The 18193-nt window shown below is 42.5% G+C and overlaps 1 protein-coding gene across 3 annotated transcripts in view; it reads right to left on the bottom strand.

Moving 5' to 3' along the window:
* The window catches only part of stau2 (staufen double-stranded RNA binding protein 2), a 364821-nt gene that overhangs the window by 114880 nt on the left and 231748 nt on the right, over positions 1-18193 (bottom strand). For all 3 annotated transcript variants that reach the window (XR_011960736.1, XM_072571389.1, XM_072571390.1), the window contains exon 12: positions 285-577. Coding sequence is in view for 2 of the 3 variants with exons in the window: in XM_072571389.1 (XP_072427490.1) it covers positions 285-577 (293 nt within the window). In the remaining variant the exon portion in view is untranslated. The remainder of the gene's footprint in view (positions 1-284; positions 578-18193) is intronic.

The following is an 18193-nucleotide window of genomic DNA, read 5'->3' as shown; positions in this document are numbered from 1 at the left end:
TTTCAAGTGTTTCTCAATTTCAACCTATTGAAATTTGCAATCCCTTATATCAGCTGATCTGACAAAGAAAACATGTACAAATAAAATGTCACATATAGTAATCATGTTTGGAGAATCTGGATGCAACCTGTTAATGCAATCATTATTTCATACGTGGATACATAAGTGCGCTACCAATTTTGAAAAATAAATGTGAACACGGAAAATTCAATGCACAGTTCTAAATACTGTAGTTTTTTTGAAAATTAGAAATAATCAATATTACAGAGCTTTACTTTCCCCACCTGAAAACCTTGGATTCTGGCTAAGTACTCTAGCTGTTGAGAGGGCTGTACTGCTGAACATGGGGACGCGGGTACTTTTCCTTTCAAGCTTATAGCTTCTGCAGTTGGGGATGTCCCATTCAATAGAAGTTCCCTTGCAATGGTTGCTGTGTTGCTGGTAGCGCTGAAGAATGAACTACATCCATGGTTTATTTCTTTAGACGTCAAACAGTTCATTGTAGGAGCTGCCTTGTTACGACTTGCTTCCATTTCTTGATAAATATCAGGGGAAAGATGTAGAATTCCCTTTTGGGCTGAAGATCAAACAAGATAATAGTCATATTATTACAATTTTCCAATAAACATATTTTGAGTAATTGGCTTCACAGATTTATCAACAGCAAAGTTCAAAATTCAAACCAGAACAACAATCAATCTTAAAAGTGCCCAGGTAACTTAATAAATTCTATAATCTAAATTTATGATAATTTAAACAAAAACACTAACAGATTTGTTCTTTACCCTAATACTGAAATTGTGGCTTTAACTTGTCATTTCTCCAGTATGTCTTTAACATAGAACATAGAACATAGAAGAATACAGCGCAGTACAGGCCCTTCAGCCCTCGATGTTGCGCCGATCAAAGCCCACCTAACCTACACTAACCCACTATCCTCCATATACCTATCCAATGCCCGCTTAAATACCCATAAAGAGGGAGAGTCCACTACTGCTACTGGCAGGGCATTCCATGAACTTACGACTCGCTGTAAATGTATGTTATGTGTTGTACTTTTATAGTTAACCACATTTGAGTATTGCAATTAATAGAAACTAGGAACAGAAGTAGGCCTTTTGATCCTTTAAGGCTACCCCTACCATTCAATATGATCATGGCTGATCCTCTAATTCATTGCCATATTCCTGCTTTCTCTCCGTTACCCTTGTGCCTTTAATTTCAAAACATTTCTTTAATATATTCAATGACCTGGTCTCCATAACCTTCTAAGCTAGCAAATTCCACAGGTTGGCCACCCTCTGAATAGTCTGTACAAAAGAATAGTCTGTACAAAAATAGCAATATTGAACATAGTTGAATAAAAAGGCAGGAGACAATCATTGACTATATTTAAAGAAATGTGTTAAAAGTTTCACGGATTACTGATGTAATTTTTTTTAACTACAACGTGATAAGGTAACCAAGGTCACTCGATTGTTTCTCACCTTCAACAGATGTCCTTTTTACACTTGTGGCAGATAATGCTATCACGTTCATGCTGTCAACTTGTAGATCTAGAGACGTATTTCAGAAAATGTGGCAAGCTTGATTGATTTTTATTGCATGTGTGGCTACTCTTGCTTATCAAGTGATCAAACCTTTGAAATTAGTTTTCCTGGACATGTCAAAATTTGGTCACTTCCAGGAAAATTTCAGAAATGTCTACAATGTCAGCAGCCATTCCTGCCAGCATTATTATGAAATAAAAGCATGCCCGATTCCTGACCTTCTGTCTTTCTCACCCCATTGACAATGTTAGAGATGGAAATAGAGAAGAACCTTTGGCATTTGAATCTCAGCAATCACTTTTTTAATATATAAACCTGACTCCATCACAGTATCACAAAATCCCAGCCTCTGAAATTCTTTGCCTAAGTGGACCCAAATCCTTCTAAACATCAACATTTACAAGTTTCATGCATTTTAAAGTATTTGGCATTCTTACGCTTCCTGTCTTAGTGATTACTCTAACACTTTGCAACATTGTACTCCATCTACCTTGTTTCCCAAACTCATAATCTTTTTATAACTCTTTGTGGCCTCTTTCTGTCCTCACAGTTTACATTCCCATTTAGCGTTGCACCATCAAAGAATGTAGATACAATGGGCAGAGACTCCTAGCACTTCAGTGACATGGGCAATGGCAAGAAATATGGCAAGATCAAAAGTTCAAGTTTTTGATACTGAGAAAAGAAATTTAAGTTTCTCTGAAAGCTTCAATGGCAAGCTGTGAATCTTGCTAGTAAGTAGTGGCTATCTTATCTCCACACATTTGCATTTCAATATTAGCTAATCTCACTCCAGTTATATGTTGTTTGTGATTCTCTCGTGCACTTGTGAGAAACTAGATGGCACCAATTCCCAGAGATAATCTGGCAGATGCAGCTCAATGGTTGTTTCTTTGGGCCTCAACAAGATCCATTCACCAACATCTGATTGCACACTCCATGGGCAGTGGCCATCTCCACTCTTTGTCTCCAGAAGTTGGCAGCAGCAAAACACCAGTCTCACTACATCTGTGTGGTTGATCTTGCACTTTTGAAGCTCTTGGTCACCTTACAATGCAATGGTCCTGCCAGGTCCAATTTGCGTACAAGAACACCCATTCTCATGTAAATGAAAAGAATGCATTTCATGGCTCTTCGCTTGCTTTCTGAGCTCTGCTTATATTGTGCCTACTTTAATGGGATTTGGTTTTGTGCGGGTGAGGTTGTGCCTCACTAACTCGATCAAGTTTTTTGAGGCAGTGACCTAGATGATTGATTAGATTAGATTTTAGATTAGATTAGATTAGATTACTTACAGTGTGGAAACAGGCCCTTCAGCCCAACAAGTCCACACCACCCCGCCGAAGCACAACCCACCCATACCCCTACATCTACCCCTTACCTAACACTACGGGCAATTTAGCATAGCCAATTCACCTGACCTGCACATCTTTGGACTGTGGGAGGAAACCGGAGCACCCGGAGGAAACCCACGCAGACACGGGGAGAATGTGAAAACTCCACATAGTCAGTCGCCTGAGGCAGGAATTGAACCCGGGTCTCTGGCGCTGTGAGGCAGCAGTGCTAACCACTGTGCCACCGTGCCGCCCACGGGTGAGGGAAGAGTGGTTGATGTTGCCTACATGGACTTCAGTATGGCCTTTGACAAGGTCCCTCATGGCAGACTGGTACAAAAGGTGAAGTCACGTGTGTCAAGGATGAGCTGGCAAGATACATACAGAACTGGCTTAGTCATAGGAGACAGAGGGCAGTAGTGGAAGGAAGCTTTCCCGAATGGAGGGCTGTGACTAGTGGTGATCCACAGGGGTCAGTACTGGAACCTCTGTTGTCGTTGTCTACATAAGTGATTTGGAGGAAAACATAGTTTCCTAAATAGTAACTTTGTGGATGATACAAAGATTGTTGGAATTGTGGATATTGAGAACGATTGTCAGAATATACAGCAGGATATAGATTAGTTGGAGGCACAGGCAGAAAAATGGCAGGGAGAGTTTAATCCAGACAAATGTGAGGTGATGCATTTTGGAAGGTCAAGTGCAGGTAGAAATTATGCAGTGAATTGCAGAACCCTTAAGAGTATTGATGTACAGAGGGTACAGAAAACGTTTACAAGGATGTTGCCTGGTATGGGGGATTTTAGCTATGAAGAATAGACTTGGTTTGTTTTCACTGGAACACAGGAGGTTGAGGGGTGACCTAATAGAAGTTTACAAGATTGTGAATGACATGGATAGAATGGAAAATATAAGTTTTGTTTTTCCTCCATGGTGGAGGTGTCAATTACTAGGGGGCACAAATTCAAGGTAAGTGGAAGGATGTTTAAAAGAGATATGTAAGGCAAGTTTTTTTTACCTGAAGCGTAATGAGTACCTAGAACATGTTGCCAGAGGAGGTGGTAGAAGCAGAGACAACAGCAGCATTCAGGAAGCACCTGGACAAATACATGAATAGGAAGGGAATAGAGGGATACCAATCTGGTAAGTGAAGACAGTTTTAGTATGGAAGAGCAAAATGTTACAATGCAGGCTTGCTGAAGGGCCTGTTCCTGTGCTGTATTGTTCTTTGTTCTTTGATGTTCACAACAACTGATTTATGCCTCGCCTTTTAGCAAGGTGAGGCCCACCCCATGGCCGAACACTTCAACTACCCCTCCCACTCTTTCAAGGACATGCAGCAACTAGGCCTCCTCTATCACCACTCCCTAACCACTCGATTCATAGAGGAAGAATGCCTCATCTTCCACATTGGGACCCTCCAACCCCATGGCATCAATGTAGATTTCACCTGTTTTCTCATTTCCCCTACCCCCACCTTATCCCAGATCCAACTTTCCAACTGGCACGCCCTCATGACCTGTTCATCTTCCTTCCCACCTATCCACTTCACCCTCCCCTCTGACCTATCACCATTACCCCCACCTCCATTACTGCACTCTCAACTACCTTCACCCCAGCCCCACCCCCCCCCCTCCCATTTATTTCTCCACCTTCCAGGCTCCCAGCCACAATCCTGATGAAGGGCTTTTGCCTGAAACGTCGATTCTCCTGCTCCTCAGATGCTGTCTGACCTGCTATGCTTCTCCAGCACCACACTCTTGACTCTAATCTCCAGCATCTGTAATCCTCACTTTCGCAAGGTTTTTCATATTGCCTGTCAACCTGCCCCTGAACCAGATGCACACATGCCAGAGGCATAATAACATTATTGGGCTCCTCAGTCTTCAATCCAGTTTACTGAGTGTCTCTGACAAACTTGCCTGCTGTTCCTGTGTCCTTGCATTTGTGTGAAGCTGTTTATACCTAACACCATGGAGTCATCTTCTACTTGGGCCTGAGCAGGTGCCTGGTTACCAGCAAGGCAAAAGTGAGGACTGCTGGAAATCAGAGTATAGATTAGAGTGGTGCTGGAAAAGCACAGGTCAGGCAGCATTCTAGGAGTAGGAAAATCGACATTTCAGGCAAAGGCCCTTCCACCTTCAGTCCTGATGAAGGGCTTTTGCCCAAAACGTTGGCCTTCAGTCCTGATGTAGGGACGTTGGGTCTTCAGTCCTGATGAAGGGCTTTTGTCTGAAACGTCGATTTTCATACTCCTCGGATGGTGCCTCGCCTGGTTACCAGCAGTCCTCTGAATGCCAGCAATCTTGGAGAATTTCTTCCTCAGCAAGCTGTGGAGGTGTACCATTGATGTTCTCAACAAAACTGTACCTCTGAATTTAATCTAAATAGGGACCTCACCGAGATGAAATTCTCTGAAATGCTAAAGGTGCAGGAATAAGCCCTGCATTGCATCTCTGAAGGACCCTCATACATCTCATGGATGGAGGAGCTGCTGATGGGTTAAATGGCCAGCCTTTTTGTGGGCCGTGGCTGTGTGAGTGCCACTAGTGCCTCATAAGATAAGCGAGACCATTAGCTGTGCAATATGGATAGAAGCTTGAGCATCTTTAGTCAACAGTGTTGGTAATGGACAGCAGTGCAGCACAGCATAATGAAGCTTACTGGGTTGCCTCAATATGGAGGTTTCAGCATCTCCACATGAGCGGTCTCTGTTCTCTTTAGGCATCTTGAGGATCTTCTTCCCATGTAGGGTGAGGAGTAAAATGTCAACCAGATCATCATCTGCCTTGGCCCTTTTTGTACAGTTAAGACTTTTTTTTTACTGCAATTAGATAAAAGGAGGGATTGAGTAAGATAAAAGAGGGTAGAAGAATTGTTAATGGTGGTGCAGGAGCAACTGAGAGGGTGAGACATCCTCACTGAATCAATAGGCAACATCAAGATCAGAAGGGTTAGTAGTTTAGGAGGATGAAGTGGGGAAGAAGCACGAAGTGGAAATGCTGTATGCAGCATGGTGAGAGTTGCAGATAACTAGTCTTGATGATGTTATTGCACAGTGGCAGAGTTAGAGTGAGTGTGAGGAAGCAGAGAGAAAATGGTGAAACTTACCCTTGTGGCGTGCAGAAGAACATTAAACTTCTTCCAGCATATTTGGACATTTCTTTTTGCTGCTCAAAATGGTACTAATCTGGGCTGCAATGTCTCTCTTATGTGCTGGTCCACCAGGAACAAAATGACCCTTCTCTCCAACACTCTGTCCACCAGCATCCTCAGATCACTTACAACAAAGTGGGGTGCCAGCTTTCCTTTCTGGGACATGCCCTTTCCCAAAATGGTCCAGCTGCAGAGTATAAATGCCACTTCCTGTCTTACAGCATTTGATGTGGTATGCAGCAAGGGTTTAAATATGGCACCAGCAGCAAGTACTTCTGCCTCTGCACAATTACATGAGAAGGGTATTGTAGAGCCTCAACTCATTATTAATTCAGTGGGCAGCAGTAGATTGCATGAGACGCTGCCGTACATCATAGCCATGACAGGAAGCCCTCCATGAAATTACCCAAAAATAATAGAGAAAGAAAATAAGGAAATTAGACTTCATCTAAATCATTAATATAGATTGCAAACAGACAAGACCACAGCATTGATCATTGCAACATTCCATCAGTCACATCTAACAACTTAAAACTGCTCTGTTTATCACTACTCTTTGCTTCCTGTCCATTAACCAATCTTCCATTCATGCTAAAATAAAAGAAAGAACAATAGATGCAGGAAATCTGAAACTAAAACAGAGAGTGCAGAAAATCAGAACTGGGTTCCAGTTCTGATGAAGGGTCACTAGACTTGAAATATTAACTCGTGTCTTCTTCCCACAAATGCTGACAGACCTACTGAGTTTCTCCAGCAAATTCTGTTTTTGTCTCTATGCATGCAAATAGGCTATGTCTAACTCCAGAAATCCTTATCTTTTGTATTAAACAGCTTGAAAAAAATTACTAAATTTTTTTGGAAATCCAAATATTTTACAGCGACTGGTTTTGCTTTATCTTTTGGTTACAGCCAAAAAAAAAATTATCGAACATGATTTGTCTCAAAAAAGCATGTTGACTTTTTCTGATTGTACTATGGTTTTCTCAATGTATCGTTAAGAGTTCCATACGAAGTGATACAGCAATTTCTTGATACAATGTCAGGCTTGCTGAACTGTAGATCCTTTTCTGTCCTCCTTTTTTGAATAGTGACATTACATTTATATGTAGTGTTTGAACAAAAGGGAAATCCTAATCCACAATAAATAATGTCATGCACTGACTCATTCATGCAACTTCTACTTACAAAGCAGTCCAGGATCTGAAAGTGGAACACTGAATGTTAGGATCAGCTTACAGTCTTCCAAGCCGTCCTATCACAAGAACAGAGCTGACTGAAGATATCTGTCATTTCAAGGGGAGGAAGATCCCTGGCATGCTAATCAAGAAAGTGACAACAGCCTTGAAGGAATGGGATATAATGTTCCCAAGGCACAAAGTTTTCAGTCTATGGATCATTGTACACCAGGCGTACATGTGGAAGATCCACATCTGGATCCTGCAGAAGTCCTGACATGTGGATGTAAGTGGGAATTGCCCAGGAGGTTTACACTTCCAATGGTGGATTCTGGATTAGTGGTGCTGGAAGAGCACAGCAGTTCAGGCAGCATCCAAGTAGCTTCGAAATCGACGTTTCGGGCAAAAGCCCAATGGGTCAATTCCTCCCTGTCCAGGATCCTTTGGAAAAGGTTCTGACTCTGAGCTACAGTGGAAGACTTGGGACAGATCCTCATGATTTAGCTTGATAGTTACCCAGCAATGTTAGAGTATCAAAACCTGGTTGAACACCTTGGTATCTCCTTAACCCCAGTCAATGCCCTTGAGCACCTGACTATATTCTTAAACACCTGATCACCTCCCTCCAGCTCAACCTGACTATCCCCTTGACCAGGAGAAAGTGAGGACTGCAGATGCTGGAGATCAGAGCTGAAAAATGTGTTGCTGGAAAAGCGCAGCAGGTCAGGCAGCATCCAAGGAGCAGGAGAATCGACGTTTCGAGCATAAGCCCTTCTTCAGGAATGAGGAGGGTGTGCCAAGCAGGCTAAGATAAAAGGTAGGGAGGAGGGACTTGGGGGAGGGGCGTTGGAAATGCGATCGGTGGAAGGAGGTTAAGGTGACAGTGATAGGCCGGAGAGGGGGTGGGGGCAGAGAGGTCGGGAAGAAGATTGCAGGTCAAGAAGGTGGTGCTGAGTCTGAGGGTTGGGACTGAGATAAGGTGGGGGGAGGGGAAATGAGGGAGCTGGAGAAATCTGCATTCATCCCTTGTGGTTGGAGGGTTCCTAGGTGGAAGATGAGGACTCGTCCTCCAGGTGTCGTGTTGCCATGGTCCGACGATAGAGGAGGCCAAGGACCTGCATGTCCTTGGCGGAGTGGGAGGGGGAGTTAAAGTGTTCAGCCACAGGGCGGTTGGGTTGGTTGGTCCGGGTGTCCCAGAGGTGTTCTCTGAAATGTTCCGCAAGTAGGCGGCCTGTCTCCCCAATGTAGAGGAGGCCACATCGGGTGCAGCGGATGCAGTAAATGATGTGTGTGGTGGTGCAGGTGAGCAAAACTTGCGCCCACACCTCCTCCCTCACTTCCCTCCAAGGTCCCAAGGGATCCTTCCATATCTGTCACAAATTTACCTGCACCTCCACACACATCATTTACTGCATCCGCTGCACCCGATGTGGCCTCCTCTACATTGGGGAGACAGGCCGCTTACTTGCGGAACATTTCAGAGAACACCTCTGGGACACCCGTACCAACCAACCCAACCGCCCTGTGGCTGAACACTTTAACTCCCCTCCCACTCCGCCAAGGACATGCAGGTCCTTGGCCTCCTCCATCGCCAGACCATGGCAACACAACGCCTGGAGGAAGAGCGCCTCATCTTCCGCCTAGGAACCATCCAACCACAAGGGATGAATGCAGATTTCTCCACCTTCCTCATTTCCCCTCCCCCCACCTTGTCTCAATCCCAACCCTCAGACTCAGCACCGCCTTCTTGACCTGCAATCTTCTTCCCGACCTTTCCACCCCCACCCCCTCTCCGGCCTATCATCGTCACCTTAACCTCCTTCCACCTATCGCATTCCCAATGCCCCTCCCCCAAATCCCTCCTTCTTACCTTTTATCTTAGCCTGCTTGGCACACCCTCCTCATTCCTGAAGAAGGGCTTATGCCCGAAACGTCGATTCTCCTGCTCCTTGGATGGTGCCTGACCTGCTGCGCTATCCCCTTGACCAGACCCAGCAACTTGCTAAGCACCTCACTACCATTCTTAGCCAACTAAATCACCCAACAGCTGACCAATCAACCAACTGGAAACTCCCAGAAATTATATCCGTTCCCATTAGATCAGGAAACATTTTGCTCTAATGTGTACATCATTGTCACTGGCAGCAAGTTTCAGACAAATGTTCAGAGCAATGTAGAAACAAGTTTACAAAGAATATCATATGTTGACTGACAAGTTTGTATTCTAGCATTTAAAAAAAAGAATTTGCGTTAACAATACATGAAGTTGAGGAAATCAGCATAAGGCACAGCCAACTCCCAAGCATAAGAAAGCGAAGGTTATAAGTAACAGACTGTGTGAGCTGTATAGGCATGTGGCTACACAGTAATTGAGAATGTGCACTGTAGGAGTCAAACAGGCTGTGCAAAAGAAGTGGACCCTTTAACATGTGCAATCATTCATTGCACAAATCGGGTTGCATACAGCAATGAAAACCTAGCCAGAACATTGGTGGTAAAAAACCTATAAAGCAGGGTTTTCTGATAGGTGCATTTTAGCACGTTATGGGTATTATACTTACTTAAAGTGAAGTATATTATCCAGTCCAAATTTTCTAATATATATTTTCGCATAGTTAACATTGGTGATATGAATGCATGTTGGGAGAAGACTTATGGAAAGAATGAAAGACTGCAGGTAGATGAAGGCATGGCTCTCCAGGCATGTCATAATGCAGATAAGTACTTGTCTCAATTTAATAGCTGTTGAAGTAAAAGCAATACTCTCTAATGGGTTATTTTTTAAAAATCCTCACAGCCATTCTACAACAGTATTGATCAAAATCAGAGCAAAAACAGAAAATAACTGACCAGCAAGAAGAAAAATAATTTTTAAAATGTATTTGATATCTATTGTAATCAATTAGACAAAGAGGAGCTGCATTTTATATTCCTCAACTTCTGTAGCAAAGCTGAATGCCAGGAATGCAAAGACAATTCTGACAAAGGTATGAACAATATGAAACGTTGTGTGTGATATCTCCTTTTGGTTATCGTTTTTAATCATCTGTCCAAATGTGGGTGCATTTCCTCATTTCCACTGTCACATCAATCAGAAAATCTGAGTTGAATAGTTCCTTGCCACAATTTCTTAAACTAATGCAAACATGTACACATGCAAAGGAAAAGGTGGCCCTCTGTGTCCTATTTTTCTCACAAAGTTGGACAGCATGCAGAAGTAAATACCACAGGTTTTTTAGTAACTTAGTATTAGGTTTCAATCAGAAAGTGTAAATAGGCTTAAGCTTCATTGCAGACTCCATTACAAATACATAGTACTCATATTTCACTTTCCATCAGCATCAAAGTACTTGTCTGTCCACAGTGGCATGGTTTTGGTTTCTTTTACTTTGTTACAAGCTCTCAGAAATCAATAACTTTTAAAATAAAGGAAAGTCCACATGCAGAAATAATAGGAAAACATTACTGTTACAGGAAACTATTACTGAAACAAGAACTAAAATCAATATAGACAAAACATTAATCAACACACAACTGATACATTAATAAAGAACAAGGGAGGTTTTGTGTTAACTAACAAATGGTTTCAGATTTTGCCTTATGAAACTCCTGTACTGTACGCCACACTATTGGCATATAAGTAGTTGTAAAGGGTAATTCTAAAGTAACTCCTTGTTACACTGCGTCGAAACTTCCAGTGTCAATTGACAATCATTCCACTCTTCCAGACTGTACCAGATTCAGTATGATGAAATCCCTTCTCATTTAGGTCACAACAGCCCTCACAATCCAAACTTTCACAGGGTCCTATCTTAAAACATAAGAACTAGGAGCAGGAGTAGGCAAATCAGCCCCTCAAGACTACCCCACCCTTTAAAACAATCATGGCTTATCTCATATTGGCCTCGACTCCATTTCCCTGCCCATTCTCCATCACTCTTCAACCCATTACTAATTAAAAATCTGTTTATCTCAGTCCTTAAATTTACTCAATGTCCCTGCACTCATTGCACTTTAGGTATTGAATTCCACAGATTCACAACCCTTTGAAAGAAGTAACTCCTTCTCATCTCTGCTTTATATCTGCTATTCCCATCCTAAAACAATGACCTTTCACTCTAGATTGTCTCATCATCTCTACATCTACTTTATCAATCACCTTCAGTATCTTGTGTACTTCAAATTGATCTCTTCTCGATCCCCTAAACTCCAGAGAGTATAGGCCTAAACTGCTCAATGTCTCTTCATAAGACAGACCCCTCTGGAATCTGGAATCAATCAATTTAGTGAACCTCCCCTGAACTGCCTCTAATGCAACTACATCCCTCCTCAAGTAGGGAAACCAAAGTTGTATGCAAACGCCAGGTACGGTCTCATTTATGCCTTGGACAGTTGCAGCAACAGTTAACTGCTTTTATACTCTATTCCTTTACCAGTAAATGTCAAAATTCCACTTGCCTTATTACATGCTGTACCCGCAAACTAAACTCATGCACAAAGATAGGAGAAAGTGAGGACTGCGGATGCTGGAGATCAGAGCTGAAAGTGTGTTGCTGGAAAAGCGCAGCAGGTCAGGCAGCATCCAAGGAGCAGGAGAATCGACGTTTCGGGCATGAGCCCTTCTTCAGGATTCATCTATGAAGAAGGGCTGATGCCCGAAACGTCGATTCTCCTGCTCCTTGGATGTTGCCTGACCTGCTGCGCTTTTCCAGCAACACACTTTCAGCTCATGCACAAAGATATCCAGAATCCTCTGCTCCAAAGTGAATGTTTCCCTTCATTTCGATATTAAGTTGTCTTTCCATTCCTCCGATCAAAGTGGATAACCTCACACTTATCCACATTAGACTTCATCTGTCAAAGTTTGACGCATTCACTGAACCTACCCATATCCAATTGTAAATTTATTTCTTCATTGCAACTTACTTTCTCACCTATTTTAGTGCCATCCGCAAATTTGGCTATTGTACCTTCTGCATCAAAGTCATTAACAAAGATTGTAAATAGCTGGGGCTGCTCCATTTTATATGGCTTCTGGAAGTCTAGATATCCTGAATCTATAGGAATTCTATTATCCACTTTGCTTGTTACACCTTTGAAGAACTACAGCAAATTAGTCAGACATGATTTACCCTTCATAGAATAATACTGAATTGGATGGACTGCATTTTTACTTTCCAGAAATCCTGTTATCACTTTCTAAATAATGAATTCTAACAACTTTCCAACAATGTGCTAAACTAACTGGTCTGCATTTACCTATTTTCTGCTTCCCACTCTTTTTGAATAGATATTACATTTTCCCAATTCACTGAAATCTTTCTTGCATCTGGGGAGTTTTGGAATATTAAGATCAATGGATCCACTATCTCAGCTGCCACTTCCTTTAAGGCCCTAGAATGTAAGTTTGTAGGGACTTGTCTACCCTCAATCCCTGTAGTTTGCTCAGCACCTTTTTCCCTAGTAGTAATGATTGTCAATATCAGGATGGTACCTGGGAGCTACTGAGTATCTGCTTAAACACCTGCCAATGCTCATCAGCTGTTCTATCTTTTCGCCTCCCTCCAAGTTCACCAGGGGCCACATCTTTCCTCATATCTATGCAAGTACCTTTGTTTAATTCAAGAATGTAAGAATGAAACTCCAATTTCTCACACTACAAGTACAGCTCCTTTAAACAGTTTAGTGAGTTAAAAATAAGTTCCTTTTAGGAACTATCTTGCACAGAAGCCTGTCATTAATCTTCCTAGTAGCAAAGTGCTCCAGACTACAGATCTAAAATATCCTTATCACTGAGCACAAAGTTTGCATTCTCAAATCAGCTATACTCATGGAACTTCACAGTACAGCTCCTTCATTGAACAACAGCAAATAATCCATTTTGGGAGCATTTCTGGGTAATCCAAGATGGAGGACGGAAAAGATTTCTGGCTGTAAGAGCTGCTCCGTTTTTTGAGGTATTTTAGGCGTTGGAGGTGATTTCCTCGAATTCCAGGAGCAGTAATTACTGTTTTAGATGCTGTTGCATAGTTTTGGAACTTTGGAAAAAAAAAGTCAAAACAACAGCAGTTTAAAAGGGAGAAGAGCAGACAAAGGAAGCACATGGTGAGGAAAGTGCACAAGAGAGAGGGAGAGAGAGCGAGAGAAAACCTGCACAGTTACCGCCTTTGCTGTTTGAATTTGTGTATCGCTGGACATCGGAGTGCATCCGGGAAAATTAACAAAAGGTGAAATTCACAACCAATCTTAGAGGAACTGTTGGGCGAAGTTCACAGCACAGAATCAGATAAGTTAATTGTTGTTTTAAGTCTGTCCAAGAGAAAGGCTGAGTAGTGGGTACAGTGGATTCTTTCTTGATTATAGTTTTTGGAGATAAGCCTCTTGATTAAACTTAAAATATAAGCCATAGCTATTAATTTAAATTGGGGCAGTGTTTGTAGAGGAATAAGACGGTGTTATTTTCTGGGTCTGTAGAATGTGAAGGAGCAAAAATGGCCTTTGCAGTGATATGTACTTCTTGTCAGATGTGGGAGTTGAAAGAGAGTTTAAAGGTTACTGTGGATTATATCTGCCATAAATGCTGTTGGATGCGAATCTTATCAGATCGAGTGGATCGGTTGGAGAGACAGATAGAAGCGGTGAGGAATTTGCAACAGCAACAGTATGTGATGGATGGCACTTATAGAAAGGGGAAAAGTCTCAGATACAGTCACATAGATGGGTTAATTCCAGGAAGGGTAAGAGAGGTAGGCAGCTAGAGCAGGAGTCTTTTGTGGATATACCCAAAAATGTAGGGGGTGATGGATTCTCAGGGGAACGTAGCACAAACAGCCAAGTTTCTGGTATTGAGACTAGCTCTAATGCAACGAGGGGTACGTTGGCTTCCAAGAGATCAATTGTGTTAGGGGATTCTGTAGTCAGAGGTACAGAGAGACGTTTCTGTGGCCAGCAGAGAAAAAGCAGAATGGTGTGTTGTTTCCCTAGTGCAGGATCAAGGCTGTCTCAGAGAGGGTGCAGAATGTTCTCACGGGGGAGAGGGGCCAGCAGGAGGTCATTGTCCACATTGGAACCAACGACATTGGAAGGGAAAAGGTTGAGACTCTGAAGGGACATTACAGAGAGTTAGGCAGAAATTTAAAAAGGAGGTCCTCCAGGGTAGTAATATCTGGATTACTCCCAGTGCTACGAGCTAGTGAGGGCAGGAATAGGAGGATAGAGCAGATGAATGCATGGCTCAGGAGCTGGTGTATGGGAGAAGGATTCACATTTTTGGATCATTGGAATCTCTTTTGGGGTAGAAGTGACCTGTACAAGAAGGACGGATTGCACCTAAATTGGAAGGGGACTAATATACTGGCAGGGAAATTTGTTAGAACTGCTTGGGAGGATTTAAACTAGTAAGGTGGGGGGGTGGGACCCAGGGAGATAGTGAGGAATTAGATCGATCTGAGACGGGTACAGCTGAGAACAGAAGTGAGTCAAACAGTCAGGGCAGGCAGGGACAAGGTAGGACTAATAAATTAAACTGCATTTATTCCAATGCAAGGGGCCTAACAGGAAAGGTCAGATGAACTCAGGGCATGGTTAGGAACATGGGACTGGGATATTATAGCAATTACAGAAACATGGCTGAGGGATAGGCAGGACTGGGACCTGAATGTTCCAGGATACAAATACTACAGGAAGGATAGAAAGGGAAGCAAAAGAGGAGGGGGAGTGGCATTTTTGATAAGGGATAGCATTACAGCTGTGCTAAGGGAGGATATTCCCGGAAATACACCCAGGGAAGTTATTTGGGTGGAACTGAGAAATAAGAAAGGGATAATCACCTTATTGGGATTGTATTATAGACCCCCAAATAGTCAGAGGGAAATTGAGAAACAAACTTGCAAGGAGATCTCAGCTATCTGTAAGAATAATAGAGTAGTTATAGCAGGGGATTTGAACTTTCCAAACATCGACTGGGACTGCCATAGTGTTAAAGGTTTAGATGGAGAGGAATTTCTTAAGTGTGTGCAAGACAATTTTCTGATTCAGTATGTGGATGTACCTACTAGAGAAGGTGCAAAACTTGACCTACTCTTGGGAAATAAGACAGGGCAGGTGACTGAGGTGTCAATGGGGGAGCACTTTGGGGCCAGCAACCATAATTCTATTCGTTTTAAAATAGTGATGGAAAAGGATAGACCAGATCTAAAAGTTGAAGTTCTAAATTGGAGAAAGGCCAATTTTGACAGTATTAGGCAAGAACTTTCAAAAGCTGATTGGAGGCAGATGTTTGCAGGTAAACGAATGGCTAGAAAATGGGAAGCCTTCAGAAATGAGATAACAAGAATCCAGAGAAAGTATATTCCTGTCAGGGTGAAAGGAAAGGCTGGTAGGTATAAGGAATGCTGGATGACTAAAGAAATTGAGGGTTTGGTTAAGAAAAAGAAGGAAGTATATGTCAGGTACAGACAGGATAGATCAAGTGAATCCTTAGAAGAGTATAAAGAAAGTAGGAGTATAATTAAGAGGGAAATCAGGAGGGCAAAATGGGAACGTGAGATATCTTTGGCAAATAGAATTAAGGAGAATCCAAAGGGGTTTTACAAATATATTAAGGACAAAAGGGTAACTAGGGAGAGAATAGATGGATCAGCAAGGCGGACTTTGTATGGAGCCACAGAAAATGTTGGAGATACTAAATGAATATTTTGCATCAGTATTTACTGTGGAAAAGGATATGGAAGACTGGAGGGAAATAGATGGTGACATCTTGCAAAATGTCCAGATTACAGAGGAGGAAGTGCAGGATGTCTTGAAACAGTTAAAGGTGGATAAATCCCCAGGACCCCAGAACTCTGTGGGAAGCTAGAGAAGTGATTGCTGGGCCCCTTGCTGAGATATTTGTATCATCGATAGTCACAGGTGAGGTGCCGGAAGACTGGAGATTGGCAAACGTGGTGCCACTGTTTAAGAAGGGCGGTAAAGACAAGCCAGGGAACTATAGACCGGTGATCCTGACCTCAGTAGTGGGCAAGTTGTTGGAGGGAATCCTGAGGGACAGGATGTACATGTATTTGGAAAGGCAAGGACTGATTAGGGATAGTCAACATGGCTTTGTGCATGGGAAATCATGTCTCACAAACTTGATTGAGTTTTTTGAAGAAGTAACAAAGAAGATTAATGAGGGCAGAGTAGTAGATGTAATCTATATAGACTTCAGTAAGGCATTCGACAAGGTTCCCCATGGGAGACTGGTTAGTAAGGTTAGATCTCATGGAATACAGGGAGAACTAACCATTTGGATACAGAACTGGCTGGAAGGTAGAAGACAGATGGTGGTGGTGGAGGGTTGTTTTTCAGACTGGAGGCCTGTGACCAGTGGAGTGCCACAAGGATCGGTGCTAGGCCCTCTACTTTTTGTCATTTACATAATTGATTTGGATGCGAGCATAAGAGGTACAGTTAGTAAGTTTGCAGATGACTCCAAAATTGGAGGTGTAGTGGACAGCGAAGAAGGTTTCCTCAGATTACATCAGAATCTGGACCAGATGGGCCAATGGGCTGAGAAGTGGCAGATGGAGTTTAATTCAGATAAATGCGAGGTGCTGCATTTTGGGAAAGCAAACCTTAGCAGGACTTATACATTTAAAGTTAAGGTCCTAGGGAGTGTTGCTGAACAAAGAGACCTTGGAGTGCAGGTTCATAGCTCCTTGAAAGTCTTTTCCCTGGGAGCGGGGAGTCCAGAACTAGAGGGCATAGGTTTAGGGTGAGAGGGGAAAGATATAAAAGAGACCTAAGGGGCAACTTTTTCACGCAGAGGGTGGTACGTGTATGGAATGAGCTGCCAGAGGATGTGGTGGAGGCTGGTACAACTGCAACATTTAAGAGGCATTTGGATGGATATATGAATAGGAAGGGTTTGGAGGGATATCGTCCAGGCGCTGGCAGGTAGGACTAGATTGAGTTGGGATATCTGGTCGGCATGGACAGGTTGGACCAAAGGGTCTGTCTCCATGCTGTACATCTCTATGACTCTATGAATATTTATCCCAAGAGTTTGGTTGTTGCACTGAAATAGTGGTCTTAAAAACACAGGCATAGAATTAATTTTCATTCATCACACATCTTTCTCGGCAAGATCAACAATGGTTTCCACAGAAGGGCACATCTTGAAGAAACATGTTCTTAATCAGTGGCACCCAACTGTATGAGCCTTGTCAAACAGGCTGGCTCAAACACTAAACAAAGAAAACTGACAGAATTACGGATGCTGAAATCAGAAACTAAAATTTGCTGGAAAAACTCAGCAGGTCTGGCAGCATCTGTGGAGAGTAATCATTTCGGGTCCAATGACCCTTCTTCAGAACTAACAGTAGCTAGGAAACAACTGGCATACATAACTGATTAAAATGTTTAAAGGAATTGAATATTTATCTGGAGTATAAGAAGCTGGAGTCAAGCAATCTAATTACATAGGCATGTGGACAGATCTTGCCCTAGTGGACTGGGCAGGAGGATTAACAGGTAGGACAGTTGATGAGCTTTGGCAGGTGTTTAAGCAGATACTTAATAGCCCCCAACAGAAATATATTCTAAAGAGGAAGCAAAATTATAAGAGGGGGGAAAACATCCATATCTAAGCAAGGAAGTTAAAGATAATATAAAGGTGAAGGCCGAAGAATGGGAAACCTTTAAAAATCAACAGAATTACTAAAAAAGTATACATACCAACCTTTTCCTAGCTACCAACAGTTCTGAAGAAGGATCACTAATGCTGAAACACCAACTCTTATTCCTGTCCACAGATGCCGCCAGACCTGCTCAATTTTACCATCAATTTCTGTTTTTGTTTCAAACACTATAAACAATTGGTAAACTCTCCAGCTAGGCACAGATCAGTTTCACAACAAAATGAAAAGAATCAGAGATAACAAAGAGCTGTGACATAAAAATGTGGTCCCTACCTTCCCTATAGCAGTATAATACAGAA

Source organism: Chiloscyllium punctatum, chromosome 5 (assembly GCF_047496795.1).
Source record: "Chiloscyllium punctatum isolate Juve2018m chromosome 5, sChiPun1.3, whole genome shotgun sequence".
Classification (NCBI taxonomy): Eukaryota; Metazoa; Chordata; class Chondrichthyes; order Orectolobiformes; family Hemiscylliidae; genus Chiloscyllium; species Chiloscyllium punctatum.
Note: the sequence above shows the minus strand (reverse complement) of the source record. Positions and strands in the feature narration are given on the sequence as shown.